The 15828-nt window shown below is 44.6% G+C and overlaps 4 protein-coding genes across 7 annotated transcripts; 1 reads left to right on the top strand and 3 right to left on the bottom strand.

Annotated features, from left to right (window-relative positions):
* The first annotated feature begins 475 nt into the window (after positions 1 to 475).
* LOC128265166 (thioredoxin, mitochondrial) lies at positions 476 to 2307 on the top strand. Its single transcript, XM_053001017.1, has 2 exons — positions 476 to 834; positions 1825 to 2307. The coding sequence occupies exons 1-2, from the start codon at positions 643 to 645 to the stop codon at positions 2119 to 2121; spliced, it is 489 nt and encodes a 162-aa protein (XP_052856977.1). The 5' UTR covers positions 476 to 642; the 3' UTR covers positions 2122 to 2307.
* A 40-nt stretch (positions 2308 to 2347) lies between these two features.
* LOC128265162 (5'-AMP-activated protein kinase catalytic subunit alpha-2) lies at positions 2348 to 5991 on the bottom strand. 2 transcript variants are annotated; one of them, XM_053001006.1, is made up of 3 exons: positions 5753 to 5991; positions 5361 to 5680; positions 2348 to 4686 (listed from the first exon to the last, which is right to left on the bottom strand). In XM_053001006.1, the coding sequence occupies exons 2-3, from the start codon at positions 5637 to 5639 to the stop codon at positions 3223 to 3225; spliced, it is 1743 nt and encodes a 580-aa protein (XP_052856966.1). In that variant the 5' UTR covers positions 5640 to 5680; positions 5753 to 5991; the 3' UTR covers positions 2348 to 3222. The 2 variants fall into 2 exon arrangements, with proteins under 2 accessions (XP_052856966.1, XP_052856965.1); XM_053001005.1 differs by having other exon boundaries at positions 5361 to 5677; positions 5753 to 5990.
* A 466-nt stretch (positions 5992 to 6457) lies between these two features.
* On the bottom strand, positions 6458 to 11647 carry LOC128265164 (sex-lethal homolog). Of its 3 annotated transcripts, none has more exons than XM_053001014.1 (7): positions 11512 to 11647; positions 10827 to 10959; positions 10409 to 10756; positions 10180 to 10287; positions 9925 to 10106; positions 8574 to 9148; positions 6458 to 6770 (listed from the first exon to the last, which is right to left on the bottom strand). In XM_053001014.1, the coding sequence occupies exons 2-7, from the start codon at positions 10887 to 10889 to the stop codon at positions 6766 to 6768; spliced, it is 1281 nt and encodes a 426-aa protein (XP_052856974.1). In that variant the 5' UTR covers positions 10890 to 10959; positions 11512 to 11647; the 3' UTR covers positions 6458 to 6765. The 3 variants fall into 3 exon arrangements, with proteins under 3 accessions (XP_052856974.1, XP_052856975.1, XP_052856973.1); XM_053001015.1 differs by lacking the exon at positions 6458 to 6770 and adding an exon at positions 7009 to 8463; XM_053001013.1 differs by lacking the exon at positions 6458 to 6770 and having other exon boundaries at positions 7009 to 9148.
* Positions 11648 to 12638: 991 nt separating this feature from the next.
* On the bottom strand, positions 12639 to 13788 carry LOC128265150 (histidine-rich glycoprotein). Its single transcript, XM_053000984.1, has 2 exons — positions 13632 to 13788; positions 12639 to 13212 (listed from the first exon to the last, which is right to left on the bottom strand). The coding sequence occupies exons 1-2, from the start codon at positions 13644 to 13646 to the stop codon at positions 12775 to 12777; spliced, it is 453 nt and encodes a 150-aa protein (XP_052856944.1). The 5' UTR covers positions 13647 to 13788; the 3' UTR covers positions 12639 to 12774.
* Between the last annotated feature and the right edge of the window lie 2040 nt (positions 13789 to 15828).

Below are 15828 nucleotides of genomic sequence, written 5' to 3'. Positions count from 1 at the left end.
CGGGGACTCTTAATAACAGTAGTTTTAAGTCAGAATCGAAAGCGAATAAGCGACAAGTCTTTCGAAAGGGTCTTTCTTAATCCCTACTTCTGGACTGCAAGTTAACTTTTATCTTTTAATGGGCCTGGTAACACAGTTTATTTGCTATTTCTTTTAACCACAAGCTTATGTTGTCGTTTAATTCGGACAGCCTGACTAACCAGCACTTTAACTCGAAGTCGAGAATCTGGCAAACAAAGAACAGCTGAGGCATAACTCAAGTTATAAAGTAATCAAGTTAACTCAGCCACCGATAATTATCTCAGGGAGGTATAAAAGCCGCCTTTTTCCGAATTCTCCACCGAAAAGCAGTAACACAGTCCAAGACTGAGCAAAACTCAGTTATTTAATATAGGTTTAGGTTTGTCTACAATTTATCGATTTCTAGTCGATATTTATCCTATCGCTTAACTATCCGCGGGTGGCAGCACCGATACATAGGCAGTGTGGCATCACCGGCAGCCACGGTTTATAAACAAACATTGAACGCATACACGAAGTACGGAAAAACTGGTTAAACACCCCACAGCCCCGCAATCTAATCGCTGCGATTCTCCGTGTTCCGCTCCGCCTCGCCCCCGCAACAGAACCGAAGCCCATAAAATGCTCAAGATCGCCGCCGAGGGAATCGCGCCACGTCTAGTGGCCTGTTGCTCCATGGGAGCCACCAGTGCCCAGAGCAGCTGCCAAAGGATCGCGCCCCAGGCGGCCAAGGCCACCCAGAAGTACCTGTCGCAGTCGCAGCACCTGCTCAAGAAGCTGGTCATCAAGGATCACTACGAGTTCGATCAGAAGGTGAGTCAGGATTATGCAATGTGAAAGGTTGGCGTACGTGATTGGATTACCGTGGAGCAAGGGGAGGAGCAGGAGGAGGCGGATCCACCCTATGACGCATTTGGCCATGGACCACGGTGTCCATATGTGTGCACGCTCGCCCCTTTGTTTGTGTTGGCCTTTGGCTCGTGTATGCAAATGAGCCCCAAAAACATTGGATACCGGTTTGAACCCCTTTCAGCCAGCATTCGTGGGTCCACAAAAAAGGGGAGCCGCTACCATACCTCCCATTGTTGGACTTCCCAGATTATCAATAGCAGGCGGATTAAGTGAGATAAGAATAGTGTTCCCCTTGTTTTAACAGAGCAACTAAAAGATTTGTTTATGGTATGAGTCACGGGCTCATCTTCATACATACAGCTGCGGTCGAAATAATAGGAGTGGGAAATTGTAAAGGCAGAAAACCATTTTTCTTGTTATCTGTCATAATGTTTACTTGCCAATAAACAAAATCAGGTTTTAGAAGCCTTTGACATTGTTTTAGTTTTTAAAAAAAAAATAACAATAACTAATTCCTTAAAATTCACTTTACAATAGGCTGTAGTAAATGATTTTATACAACTTAGTTTATAATTACAGCTTCGCTAAATTGAAAAAAATATTACCAAAAGTTTCTTTCAAATTGTTTTTGAGTGATATTTACATAAGCTAAGAAATACTTTATTTTTACCGCCGCTGTACATAGTTATAGCTATCTGCAATGATTATATAAAACGTTTATATATTTAGTTGTCGGTAAGTTGCAGGAAGTTAAATCCACTATTAAAGCAACATCATTATTCCCACCCATAAACCCATTTACAATGTTTATGCAATGACATCATGTCTATTATTCAACTTGACTTTTTAAAATAAAATACTTGGCTCATTTGATCTAAATGATTACTTAATTGTTACTAAATCAATTTATTACCTTAGCTAATGGAGTCTGCATTCGCTTTTATTCCGCAGGTGATCAACAGCGACAACCCGGTGATCGTGAACTTCCACGCCGAGTGGTGCGATCCCTGCAAGATCCTCACGCCCAAGATGCTTGAGCTGCTGGAGAACTCGAACGAAATCGACCTGGCGGTCATCGATGTGGAGACGAACCTTGATCTCGTCGAGACCTTCGAGGTGAAGGCGGTGCCTGCTGTGCTGGCCTTCAGGAACGGCGTCGTGGTGGACAAGTTCATTGGGCTGGTGGACGCCAACAGCATCGAGACGCTGATCGACAAACTGAAGCGGAAGCAGCAGCAGAAGCAGTAGCAGTAGCAAAATGGATGTGGATGGATTGGTGGGTCTGGGAGGTAATGATTTTACACGTGAAACGGGAGACTGTAACTGCGATAAAGCCCAATGCAGGAATTGCAATCGTCGATGCTGAAAGAATGTGCACAAAATACTTTATTATGCAATAAAACTAATATTAATTATGGCTATGTTTAACTTACACGTCGCTGCTGTTTTGAATTTAGTTGGGGCAGGTCCAGAATTGGTTTAGAATATTAGTGGATCGCTTTATTGTAGCTTTGTTTACACAGATACATAAAAATCGCTCGCCCCAAGCTGGTTACAATCTAACTTCCCCCAGACAAGGCTCAGATTACAATTCGTTGGACATAATACAAATATACGTAAACATACGGTTTGGATTTGGGTAAAATAATAACTCAACATGTAAATATAAACAGAAATCGAAATATAAACAGATCAAAGCCCGCCGGTCGTGCGGTGCGGGGCAAAATCTACAAACTTAGACTAACCGGAAGCGAAAATGGACACGGCAAAGCGGGTAACGGTAGGGTAGCGGTAATGGCTGGCGGGCGTTCGTAATAAAAAAACATTTTATTTAGATTACACAGCCGCACAAATGGAAGCTGGAGTCAGAGTTAGAAAGCTGGTTCATTGTTCGCTTAATGTTTAAGGTTATAAAGCAATTCAGCCTTTCTGACAACATTCCGAAAAAACTACATTTGTTGACTTTATTCAAAAGCGATTGGAATTTGTTTTCCAAATTTACCTTAAGAACGACAACCGGACTACTTGTGCATGCAAAGGTTTGATCTAATTTAATTCAAAGTGGTACGAAAATCGGACAAAAGGCATATTTCGAATCGGAATCGAAATTTTTCTTTTTTTAATTTAGATTCCAATTGAAATCAGCAGTGATCGCATCAGTCAAGTGCTTAAGATCCACAAAAGATTTGTGGAACTCCGAACTCCAAGCCTCTGCAGCTTTCTTTTGTGGGACTGTGTCTTCCGGGTCGTGGTCAATCCTCAGGGCGGTCCGAGTGCAGACCGCCAACTGAGAAGATCCCATTGAATCCGCTGCGGCCGACGGCGGTCACCTTCTCCTCGTTCTCCTCCTCAGCGCGCAAGCTGAATGATCAGGGCAGCGCACATCTCGAAGAACTCCATGGTGTGGTGGCCGGTCGGCTGCAGCGGCATTACCCCGGAAACGCTCAGTGGCGGCGGAGTGAGGCTCTCCATGATGACGTCGTCGCCCTGCTCGACCTCGTCGTTGGTCAGCGACTTGAAGTCCAGTAGGTAGCTTTTGGCGTCCACCTGGTACAGCTGCAGCGACATCTTCGAGAACTTGCCCGTCTTGACGTTCTGCCGTCGCACCCGCACGTGGTACGGATTGATGATCTTCCACTCGTAGCTGAGGGCCTTCATTGCCCGGTACACCTCCAGCATGATGTCGTTGGGCTTGCTCTGCGATCGGATGCCGAGGTGCCACTTGGCGCGCTTGATGGGCGTGCCGCCGCGCGCGGTTTTCTCGGGGAACGCTCCGCCGCCAGAGTTCTGCACGGACATGGCCAGCTGGCGGTCCCGCATCGGAGCAATCCGCTCCGGATGCGGCCGAATGGTGCTGCTGGGCGTGCCGCCAGAAGCCGGCGGCACGGGCGTGGCCGTGCCCGAGCTGGCTGCAGTGCCTCCGCCAACGGTCACGGTGGCCAGTGGGGCCTGGTGGTCCATCATCGACTGGGGAACGGGCGGCGGAGGCGGTGGTGGCGGCGAACCGGCAACAAAGAAGTTGTTGATCTCATTTATCTGGTTGGCCGCGTCGTCGGCGAAGCGCTTGTTGTCGATAATCAGATGGTAGGCGATGGCCAGCTGGTCATGCGGATCGCCGCTGAGCAGCGAGTTGTGCACCTCGGTCTCCTTGACGCCAAACTTGGTGCAGACCTCGGCCACCGCGTAGGTGTCGATCACATTGGAGTCCTGCTCGATGGAGGAGGGGAAGAGGTAGGCCGGCAGGTCCTTCTGGAACCACTCGTGCTTCTTGATCTCCTCGATGTTGGCACGCTTCAGCGGGTCCACCTGCAGCATTTGGCACACCAGGTTGACCACCTGCTTGTTGAGGTACTCGGGTATCGGGAAGATGCCCGACTTGATTTTGCGGAACAGCGTCGGCACGTGCTCGTCGTCGAAGGGCAGCGTTCCGCACAGCAGGGCGTACAGTATGACGCCGCACGACCAGATGTCCACCTCGGGTCCAGCGTACAGCTTGCCGGAGATCACCTCGGGGGCCGCGTAATTGGGCGAGCCGCACGAGGTGCGCAGGAACTCGCCGTCCAGCATCATGTTCGAGAGGCCAAAGTCCGCGATCTTCACGTGCATGTTATGGTCGAGCAGCAGGTTCTCCGGCTTCAGGTCCCGGTGCACGATCATGTGCCGATGGCAGTAGTCCACGCCCGAGATGATCTGCTGAAAGAAGCGACGCGCCTGGTGCTCCTGCAGCTTGCCGTGCTTCACGATGTAGTCGAAAAGCTCGCCTCCGCTTACGTACTCCATGATCATAAAGATGTCCGAAGGCGTGGAGATGACCTTTCGGAAAAGATAGGTAATGGCTAGTCATTAAGTGGGAGTTGGGTGGTGACTGTATTCGCAAGTTTCCTCAAATCAATGTCTAAATGCCCAGGCTAAAGTCCCTTAATGTAATTTGCTAGATCGACTGACTGCTGATAAACTCCTCCTTCTTTATGCAAATCCCTTTTCACAAATGCAATATACAGTTGCGGTGAAAATAAAATCAATATCTTATGTTGAGAAAAAAAAACCAAGTTCATTTAAAGTTTACTAAGAACTAGTCAACTAAGATGCGTTATCGATGAATTTAAATATTTCTTATGTGAAAGGTACTCTCGCTTCCTTGCCCGAAGTAAGCCGATGCTTAAGTTTGTTTACTTGAATCATGTTTGTTGTGTTTAGCCGACTATTGGCCTTTTTTATAAGCAAACTAGTGCCCCAGTTTCTGATATAGCTCAGAAACACTTAATATTTACCCTGCTCGCTTGATGAGTTTGTTGATGTTTATGGAGCGTGCGAGGAGAAAATTACTTAGGATTGCATTTCTGCCAAAACAATTTGCCCCAATCAATAAATGCCCAGTCTGTAGAAAGCGGAGTGTTGTTTATTTGTTTAAATGGGAAAGTCACTAGTTCAGTATCGGATATCTGATGTGGGAAGTCTGGTGCCCCGTGACGCAGGTATTTGCTCACCTGGTACAACTTGATGATGTGCGGATGGCGGAAGAGCTTCAGGTTCTGGATCTCCCTCCGGATCTTGCCCACGACGTCCAGGCTCTTGATCTTCTGCCGGTTGAGTATCTTGACGGCCACCTTGACGCGGGTGATCTGGTGCTCGCCGATCTTCACCTTGCCGAAGGTGCCGGTGCCCAGGGTGGCGCCCAGCAGGTAGTGTCCGATCTTGACCAGCGGCTGCCCGTTGGCGCTGCCGGCGACCACCGCCTCAGCGGCAGCTGCCCTCATCTGGGGCATCTCCAACTGGTGGCTTCCACCGCTCAGGGGGTGCTACTCTGCTGCGGGAAGGTCGTTATCGTTTATTGCGTAGTCCGCTGAATCAACAGAACGGAAACAGCAACAACACTCACGTTACGTTTACGTTCTTCCTGCCCGCAATCCCGTCCGTTTGGATTCGGATGTGAGTGTGGTTGATTCTGAGTTGGTTGGTTTTGTTGTATGCCTTATTTCCTGGTTTATGTTTATCCGCGGCAACGAGACACTTCGCTCGCCTTTTTTTTCTTCGCGTTTTGCTTATTTAATTGACATTGGAAGGCGCTGGCGCTTCCCACAGTGGCTTCCAACAACAGAACAATCGTTCCAGCAGCTGACTTGCGCCATCTCTTTCTGGCCTTCCAGTGCCTATCGACAACTATCGACAGGGGCAGGGTTGACAGGTGCTAAGCAAAGAGGGCGCGCAGTTCAAAAAATGTGTATTTGTCTTTTACGGGGAATTCATCTATATCCGAGCGAAAATCCTAGTCTGTGTGCCTAATTACGAAATCCGAATTTGTATCTTTAATTGAAAGGCTAACAAAATGCCCGCACTGTGATTAAAACACAAATTTATTACACCAACTTGATTTTTTATGTGGCTCTTTGGCGTGGACACCAAATATAAATACATCTGTTCCAGGCGCATAAATATACCAGCAGGTAGCCTCTGTTTTTGTTTGTTTGTGTCTGTAATTTGTACATCGACATTCAAATATCAATTTATCAAGAATACTGCCCTAAAAATGGTCAGTTTTATCGCAAAATTCAGTTTCATAGTTATGGTTGTTCACAAATATGTGTGTATGTCTAAATTTGTATTTATTTTTTGTTTTGTAATAAAAGTGGCACAGCTTCTTGCTTTCACCTGTCGAATAGGCCCGCTTAAGCACTAGTAATATTCTTTTATACACGTAAATATGTGAACTACAATTCAGCTAAGCTCCGTTTTGCACTGCACTGTGCATCTCTCGCTCTCTTCCGCTGCCGCTGACATCATGCCGTCTCGCTTGCAGGCACAAGAATTCGATTTGTTTGTTTATTATGAATTAACTTTAAAATTTAAAGTTTAAATACATGTATTTCGATTCTTTTCCGCGTTTAGTTTAGTTTAGTCTGAAAAAAAAACGATACCTTAACTATGATAATGCTACGAGACTAGGTTTTACGTTTAAAGATTATGAATATTAAAAAAAAATAGGGACTTCTGGGTCCCAGGGGTATGCTGGTTGGAAAATTTCAAGTTTATTTCATATTCAGCGATCTTCTTGTCGAGTTTTTGTTGAAGGTTTACGGGGTATCGGAATCGGGTGTTTATACATTTATATATATTTATCTAATATATAAGTGTGTGTTTAGTGTAGAGTGTTGTGTATTTGGGTTCTTGGTTATACATTAATAATTTATTATTATGTAGTAAAAAGCAAGTGCCGCGAACGAACCCTTGTTCTTGCTGTGGTTTCCTTAAAATTCTACAAATTAACCATCTACTCAGCGCAAGCCGTCCACTGTCCGTTGTCTCCGTATATCCGTCCGTGTCTCAGTGTCGCCGTACTCTTGGGTTAAGTTAGTTAAGTTTCTGTATTGTTTGCTTTCTTTTCTCCGTGCTGAATTGCTGCTTGTTTTGCTTGGGTTTGTATGCTCTTCATACAAATATTCATTGGAATTTTTCTTAATTTGCTTAGAAATTCGCATTGTAGTGCATCTTTCATCGCGAAATCATCAAATCGATCATCAAGGATTCGACTCCGACCGTCTTTATGTAAGTGTTGGGGATTGTGTGTACTTTGGAACATTATTTCTTACATCTTATTACACGCTACGCATCATCAACTTTTCCTAAAATCTGTGATAGTGTTCTTTCTGTTCTGCTCAAGCCTGCCGTGCATCTCTTGTTCGCCTCCTGCTGCCAATGCTTGGATTTGCTATTCCTGGCCAGTATGTTTTTATTTTACCAATCCTAGGTCTCTGACATGGATATACATATACAGGTTACAACATACATACATACACATAGAGAGAGAGCGAGAGAAATGGCTACTATTGAATCTGGATGTGGTCTATTTCTTAATGTTTTTTCCGATTTTGCTCGAATTATTCGGAGCTACCACCACTATGTCCGCCGAACTGTCCATCTGCCCCGCCTTCTGCGCCGTCTTCATCTGCCAGCGATGCATTGCTCATCTGGGCAATCAGAGTCATGGCATCCGAGTGCTCCTCCTCTGGCATTGTCGGCTCCTGGTAGCTCACGTAAACCAGCCCCATGGCGCACATCTCGCCGTTGGCCGTGTCGTAGTAGGTGACCGAGTTGACCAGGTCTTCGTTTATGTTGTAGAAACTCATGCAACCGCCACTCACTGCCACTTCAGGATGTGCTTCCTCCATGGGGATTGGCAGGGAAGGAGTAGGGATGGTAACAGGAATGGAAATGGGAACGGCAACTGAAACTAAGACGGGTGGAGCTAGAGCTATCTCCGAAAACTGGGATATGGGTACGACCATTGCCGTGTCAGAAACGGGAACGGAAAGGGCCAACGCTGCCGGGTAGGCCGTGATTGTGGCTGGCAGAGAAGAGGAGGAGGAGGCGGTTGATGGATAGGTGGCGACCGGAAAGTTAAGCGGCCCTAGGTAGTCGGGGAATATCTGGTTGTTCTGATGGTGGCTTACGAGCGGTGGTTCGTACTGAATCTGCTGATGCAGTTGCTCTGCTTCTTGTTCTTGTTGGAGCTGTGGCAAGTGCCATTGCCTATAAGTTGCGGCTGGTTGGGGAATAGGCTGCAAATCGGCAATGGCAGCATGAACACTTCACCTGTGAGATGCAGCTAATATCGTGTAAAGAAATTAATGGCGTTTAAATAAATTTCTGTGCATGGTTATATGGATGCGGTTTTTGAGATCGTGTTGTTCTATTAGATCTACCTCTGTGCGCCATGTGGTGGAAGCCACCACCACCGCCTCCACCGCCGCCGCCTCCGTGGATGGGCATGCCCATGCCCATGCCCATTCCCATGTTTACGCCCATGCCCATGTTCATGCCCATCGGATGCATCTGCTGCATGTGGTGCGGATGCGGACCACCCATGTTGTGGTGGTTGTTGTTGTTGTTGTTGTTAAGATGGTTATTGTGGTGATTGTTGTTGTGATTGTTGGGATGGTGGTGCTGCATATGGTGCAGCGGCGGATGGTGATGCGGATGCTGGTGGGGATGTTGTGGCTGATGGTGATGCGGCGGCATATGCGGATTATGGTGGTTGTTGTGATGGTGGTTATTGTGGTGATGCGGGGACTGCATCGGCCCATTGGGACCCATATGCGGCGGACCACCGCCTCCACCACCAGCACCGTTACCACCTCCGATCTGGGACATAAACTGGGCCGCCTTGGCCTTGCCGTGCTCCTCGGCGAGGCGCACCCAGATTGGCTGGGATCCGCCCTCCGGCACCGTGTTGTTTAGGGCCTTGATCGCCTCCTGAGCTTCCTCGCGCTTGTTGTAGCTACAAAAAAGATGGTGTGGGTAAATACCTTATATGGGGCCAGGGCCATACTAACATCTTAAAAAAATGTATACATCAACCAAATAAATTTATATTTTACACAAAGGGGAATAAGTTAAATTTGTGAGGAGATATTATAATAATTAATAATATTAATAAGTTAAAAAACTAAGTTGTGTCGATTTGACAAATTAATAAAAACTTAAATTCCTATTCATTTTCGGATTTTCATTTTTGGAATTTTTACAATTTAAGAAATACATGTAAATATTTTTTTAGTTTGACAGTTTTGACAGTGTTTAGAGCATCCAATTTTACAATAAAGTTGTATAGATTTAAGGAATTGTATGAAACTCAGACCCCATGGGGAAGATTTAAAAATGAATAGGAATGAATAACTAATCCTCATTTCTATTGATGTTGGGATTTTCATTTTCGTCATTTCTTATAATTTCAGAAATACAATAGAAAAATATTCGTTTAGTCTTACAATTTATATCTAAAGCATTCTGGATGCATGTTGGAAACTTTTCCCCAATTTTACAACGAAATTGTGTCGATTTTAGGAATTGTATGACAATCAGACGAATATATCACAAAGATGCCATGGAAAGATTCAAAAATGAGTTAGGAAACTTATCCAAAATTCTACTAATGTACGCGGATTTGTATTTCTTACAAGTTCAGAAATACAGGTCAAGTATTCGTTTAGTTTGACAGTTAATTTCTAGATCATCCTGGATATTTGTCGGGTACTTTGACCCAATTTGACTCACCGTACAAAAGCGACGCCGCGCGGACGTCCGGTGAGCTTGTCCCGCAGGATGTTGCGCTGTACAATGAGGCCGAAGGGCGAGAAGATGCGGTCAAGCATGTCGTCGTTGATGTTCCGCGACAGGTTGATAACGTACAGGTTGGTATCCTTGATGGACTGCCCACCAGGTCGGGCATAGGAGACCTGTGAGTGGAGGAAAGGAGTAACAAGTGAGTCAGGGCTGACCAAAGGGATGTGAATGTGGATATAAGCCTACCTTTAAACGCTTGTTGCGCACATAGAAGCCGTTCAACTTCTGGATGGCGTCTTCCGAGTCCGACTCCGTTTTGTAGTCGACGAAGCCGTAGCCGAAGCTATATCCGGTCTGTTTCGGGGGCGAGCATTAAAAGAGGAGGATAAAACGCCATCGTGTGTATGCAGCGTGCGAAAGGGACAGCACCTGTGACGTGCAGTTCACCTGGTTTTCAACTGGACTGCAAACTCACCTTGAAGTCGCGCATTATCTTGCATGTGTTGATGGGACCGCAGCCGCTGAAGAGGTTGTACAGCTCGCGGTCGGTCATGTCCTGCGGCAAGTAGTTGATGATCAGGTTGGTGGCGCTGGTGCGGTCGATTTGCTGCTGGAGCTGCTGCTGCTGCCCGGAGCAGTTGTTGCCCTCGTTGCCCTGGCTGTTGTTCTGCTCCTCGTCGCCGGACTGCTCCTGGCCGTCGCCATCGTTGTCCCCATCGCCATCGCCATCACCATCCCCATCTCCATCCTCCTGCTGCATGTTTCCGTTGCTGTCCTCGTCCTCGTCCGTGCCCTCATCACGGGCCACATTATCGGCAGACTCCTGCAGAGAAAGCAGAACGGAAAATTGAAACAGAGTGCTGACAGTCTATGCTGCTGCCCACAAAACGCACCTCTAAGTCGGAGGACTGCTCCTCGTCGTGCTCCTGGCCCTGCATCTTCTCCGAGTTGGACATTTCCTTCGATTTCAAGCTTCAGTTGCTCCTCTAGATGCCTGGTTTTTTGCGTCGCAGTTCGCGCCACAAGCTGCAACAATAAAAAAAGATGGCAAATCAATTAGAAGTCAAATACGGATTCAAAGTCCTTGCGAGCTGAAGTCCTCGTTGAGCGACGGCGGGATGCGTATTGAGCGCAATCTGGAACTGCAGCTCGTAGCTCCTCTCGGCAAAATCCGAATGTCTGTGTGTACATCTCGGCAGCCGAGCGGCCGGAGAGTGAGGGGGAGAGGGTAATGGCGCGTAATTAGCTGGAAAGTGAATGCAACGCCTCCCCTCGCCCCGCCCCATCCGGCACGGGATTTCAGATGCCGTAGAAAACCAAGGGCTCCATGCAAAACTATAAAGCCAAAAAAATCCCTGCTGGAAAAAAAAAACTATACCAACACGAAGTGCACTCACACTCGCGCACTCGCACAAACACGCACACGGAGATGCGCCTGTGTTAGTTGGCTTGGGGCACTGGGTAGCCAAAAAAAAAAAGCAACACGGAAAAAGTGTGGATAACGCGGCGTCCTTGTGGAAAATTCACCGGCGGTCACGGAAAACGCTCTCGACAGCTCCACAGACGCACATTACTTACTTTTCACCAATCAGCTTGACTAACTGCACTGGAAAACAGCGGTTTTTGTGCACTTTTTCTCCCGAAACGCTAATGCGGTATAGGTGGAGAATAGAGGTGGCGAAACATAGATGGAAATATCGATGCATCGATGTTTTACAACATTTTGGGAACATCGATGTTTTGTGGCGACCATCGATGTTTTTACCACTTTACTAAAGTAGAGGAAGCTCAAGAGATATGTGGGTAAAAACATATTTATATATAATAATAATAATGATAATATATATGCTGAATAATATTCATTAGGCTCTTGCAAGGTAAATTAAAGTACATATTTTTTAAGGCAAGTTCAGATATGTAACTAGTCTACATTTTAGTAGTACTTAAGCCATTTCATGTGAGTCAAAGAGGTACTCTAGCAAGGCCGGGCAGATCTTTGTAACTTCCTCAGTGTTTAAGCAAAATAAAATAGTTTTTGGAACATCGATGTTTCATCGTGTTTTTTTTGCAAAAATCCGTGAACATCGATGTTTCTCCACCTCTACTGGAGAACCAGCCATGGACCTATCGATGCTGCGATGATTTTTCTTCCTTTCCAAACTTCGATAGCCCGCTGTAATAATCGATCTTTTTCGAGTGGAAGACAATTACACTACGAAAAAATATTTTAAATAAATAAGTTAATCTGTACCTATTAAAGCAAAACAAAATAAAAAATATACCCGATTTTTAGCGCTTTAGTTCCTTAAATTTTAAGATTTAGCCTGAGAATAAAACCATTTTTTAAAATAAAGGTAGGTATTTATGAAAACATTTCTTGACGGCAGTCTTACTTCAACTTGCGTAACTTAGTTTTCTGGTTAGTCGTTCCAATTTCGGGCTACGGGCCGAAGAGAACACAATTAAAATATTTATATATTTTGGGAAATATTAAAAAAAAATTCTCAAATTAAGGGTTTTGAGTTTATATATAAGCCTGAATGAATGGAATTCAACCTTGATCTCGACGGCTAGTGTTATCGAAACTTTGATAGTTTATTGATGGGGACCTTTTTGAATTTAAATTCAAAAGGTTTTGTAAAGTATCGATTTAACCTCAAAATTAATGGAATTATAAAAGTATAAAATTAAACAATTCATAATGATTTGAAATAATAGATCCCTAAATCTTGACAGCAGTCTAGGTGAACGCTTTATTAACACAACAAAATTTACGTATAAACCTTAAGCGCTATATCTCATTTGGCATTCCCGGTTCGGGTCCAAATCCGAATCCGAATCCTACTCGTGGTGCGAGTAGTGCTCGTAGTGCTCCGAATGGTGCACCGGCTCCTCATAGTGGCCATGCTCGTGGACGTGCGACTCGCTGTGGTTCTCCAGGACCAGGCCGTGGTTGTGGTTGTGCTCGCTCTTGGGGTGTAGGATCTTCAGCTTCTGCTTGGTGCCGCCGATCTCGATGGGCTTCTTCACCAGGTGCTGGTCCTCTTTCTTGATGTAGACGGGCACGGCGTGGTAGTGGTGGAACTTGACGCTCTGGTGCGACGTGGCATGCTTGTGGTCCACCTCGTGGTGCAGCTCCGTCTCCTCGTGCTCCGGCTCATACTGGGCGTGGTGTTCCGGCTCATGGTGCTCCTGGTGCTCGTACTCCTCGTGGGCCTCGTGGTGGTAGTCGTGGATCTTCAAAGCTCCACTAACGGCCAGTAGGGCCAGGCAGGGAATCTGCAAGAGTGTTTAATAAAGGTTTTGTTTTTTAATTCATGATTTGGTTTCGGCACATATATTCTAAAATTTATTTCCTATAAAGGAACGTAGAAGTTGTTTTATAAAAAGGGAACAAGATATGCATAACAACAAAGGTTTTCAGATTCCATCAAAATCTGAATAAAATTATTACAATTTTCGAAAAGTTAAAAGAAAATGTTTAGTAAAAGTTTTTTGAAATGCCATAACAATCCAATTTACGCTTTTTGACTTCATATTGACCGATTTTCAAATTAACTTCTTCACAGATTTTAAAATTCTAGTGTTTTTGAAAATGTACAAGGCTTTAAATATAAAACTAAATATCAGCACTGTAAAATGGTGAATCTTTTGTTTTTATGGAGTCTCAATCCACATATGTATACTCCAATGCTTACAATAAATTTCAGCATGGTTTTGCGGAAGTTTGTTTCACACACTGAATCACAATCAAAAAAACGTTCAAAGCTGTAGACCGTTACGCGAAGTGCTCTCCTTGGCAGTGGCGGGCTGAATGTGGCTGTGTTCGGGACCAGATTCGATTTATACCCGGCCAAAACCCAAAGCTGGCCAACCTGTGGCAAAAGAAATGTGAAATGTGCAACGGCAACACAACACAACACGGCAACGAACTTCAGTCAAAGTAGCTGGCTGTTTGCTGTTTGTTGTTGTAATTTATGGTTGCTGCCTGCCACAATTGTTTGGAAAATTCAAAAATTCGGCACGGGCATTCGTAAATAGGTGCGTGCGATAGTGGTCCAATTAAGGCGAATTACGTATACGGCATGTGGCCTTTGCCGCTGCTGTTGCGGCCAGTTTCCTGCGCAGGAAAAACCAGTTGATAATCAACGGGTTAACAACCACCCAACTACAAACTAGTCGCCGCTCAAATATTCGATGCAAGTGCAAGGCAATTAGGCGCTAAAAGACAAACAATAAAAAGAAGAAAAACCAAAGAGAAGGCCAGTTTAATCGATGCCATCGAAATGTTGTCACATTTGGTTATCGTTTGAATTCTATTTGTGACCGAAAACCAATGATCATTTTGATGATAATTATCTTATAGTACAAACAGATATCTAGCATCTAAAAAAACCAAAGAGAAGGCCAGTGTAATCGATGCCATCGAAATGTTGTCACAATTGGTTATCGCTTAAACACTAGTTTTAATCGAGTATTTAAATAAACTCTTGTAATTTATGATAATTATCACGATTATTATAGATTTTTGGTATTATTATCTGGACAAGATTTCCACTGATCCTTATAATTCCCTGGTAGATGAAAGGTGAAGGTAAGAAACCGCCCATCATATGGTTATCCAAGTTCCGACTATTGCAACCTTTGAGCCAAGTCACCCCCCTTGATGGGCCAACCGCCGATGATGAATGATGGATTGAGTTGAAGTGAAGGGATTTTCACAATCTCTATGATGCAAACTGCAAGTGCGTTCCCCTCGAAGGGGTGTGGTAGGAGAAAGGTGCGTTTACTCTTAGCAATAATTGCCCGCCGGCTTTCCACATACATTTCGATCCTATTTGAATTAAATGAGCAATAAAAATGCAGCACAGCACAATACCATTAAACAGCGGCAGTTGAACGACTTTACCTGGGAAGCTCGCGAAAAGGCCCAAAATTAATTTCGTTCCGAATGCGAACCAAATCCGCAGCCGATTTTTTTTGGGTTAGTGTGCTCTGGGCGCACACGAAATGGCTCTGTGCACATATAATCGATTTGAAAAGTATAAGTAAACTGCTTTCCCAGCCCCTCGATTTGCATAACAGCCATAACGCCACCATGGCAGTTTGCGAAAAATTTTATGTCCGACATGCACACGACTCATGTAGCTTTGTCTAGCCACCAGAAAGCAGTTTTAATTGTAGATCTGGTGATAAATCGCCTTATATAACACCCAAATAGGCAGGAAGAGCTCTCCTCCCATTTGTGCGCCAACCGGTCCAAGGATCAAGCGATCAACCGTTTTATCGGTTCTGGGCAGTCCTCCCAATTTTGTACGAATTGAAGAATATCAATAAAAACGACGCAATAAAAATGCTTTAAATGCCTAAAAACTGTATAGATTTTGTTGTCTAAAGTTTGCTACAATTAAAAAAATATGCAAAAAAAAAGTCTGAAGTCATGGGCTAAACAAGGGCAGTTTTGGGTGACCACTGTAAACTAAGAAACAGCTTACCCAAAAATAACAAATGTGTTACCTATGCTTACATTTCTAAAATAGTTTTTACATAACATTTACAACGATTATAAATATAACCCAAAAGTAAGTAATTCAGCAGTCCTAGTTTTTTTCGTATTCTATTCTTACCTACGGGAAAGCGATTTATGCCTATTCCGCTTAATAAGCCTTACCGTTTCAACATTTTATCTTAAATCTATAATAGTTTTTGCAATTCCTTGAAATACACCAATTATTTAAATTACCTATTCTTCTTGATTCTAAACGTCGGGAATGCAATAAATGGCTATTCCGCTAATAAGCCAATAAATTTCAATGCTTTTTTGCTTTAGAACGGAAGTTATGGCTCACGATCGTAAACATAAAAAAATATCGAATCCAAATATGTCACATTTTG

Source organism: Drosophila gunungcola, unplaced genomic scaffold, assembly GCF_025200985.1.
Source record: "Drosophila gunungcola strain Sukarami unplaced genomic scaffold, Dgunungcola_SK_2 000097F, whole genome shotgun sequence".
NCBI lineage: Eukaryota > Metazoa > Arthropoda > Insecta > Diptera > Drosophilidae > Drosophila > Drosophila gunungcola.
The sequence above is the reverse complement of the archived record's forward strand: the minus strand, read 5'-3'. Positions and strand labels throughout refer to the sequence as shown.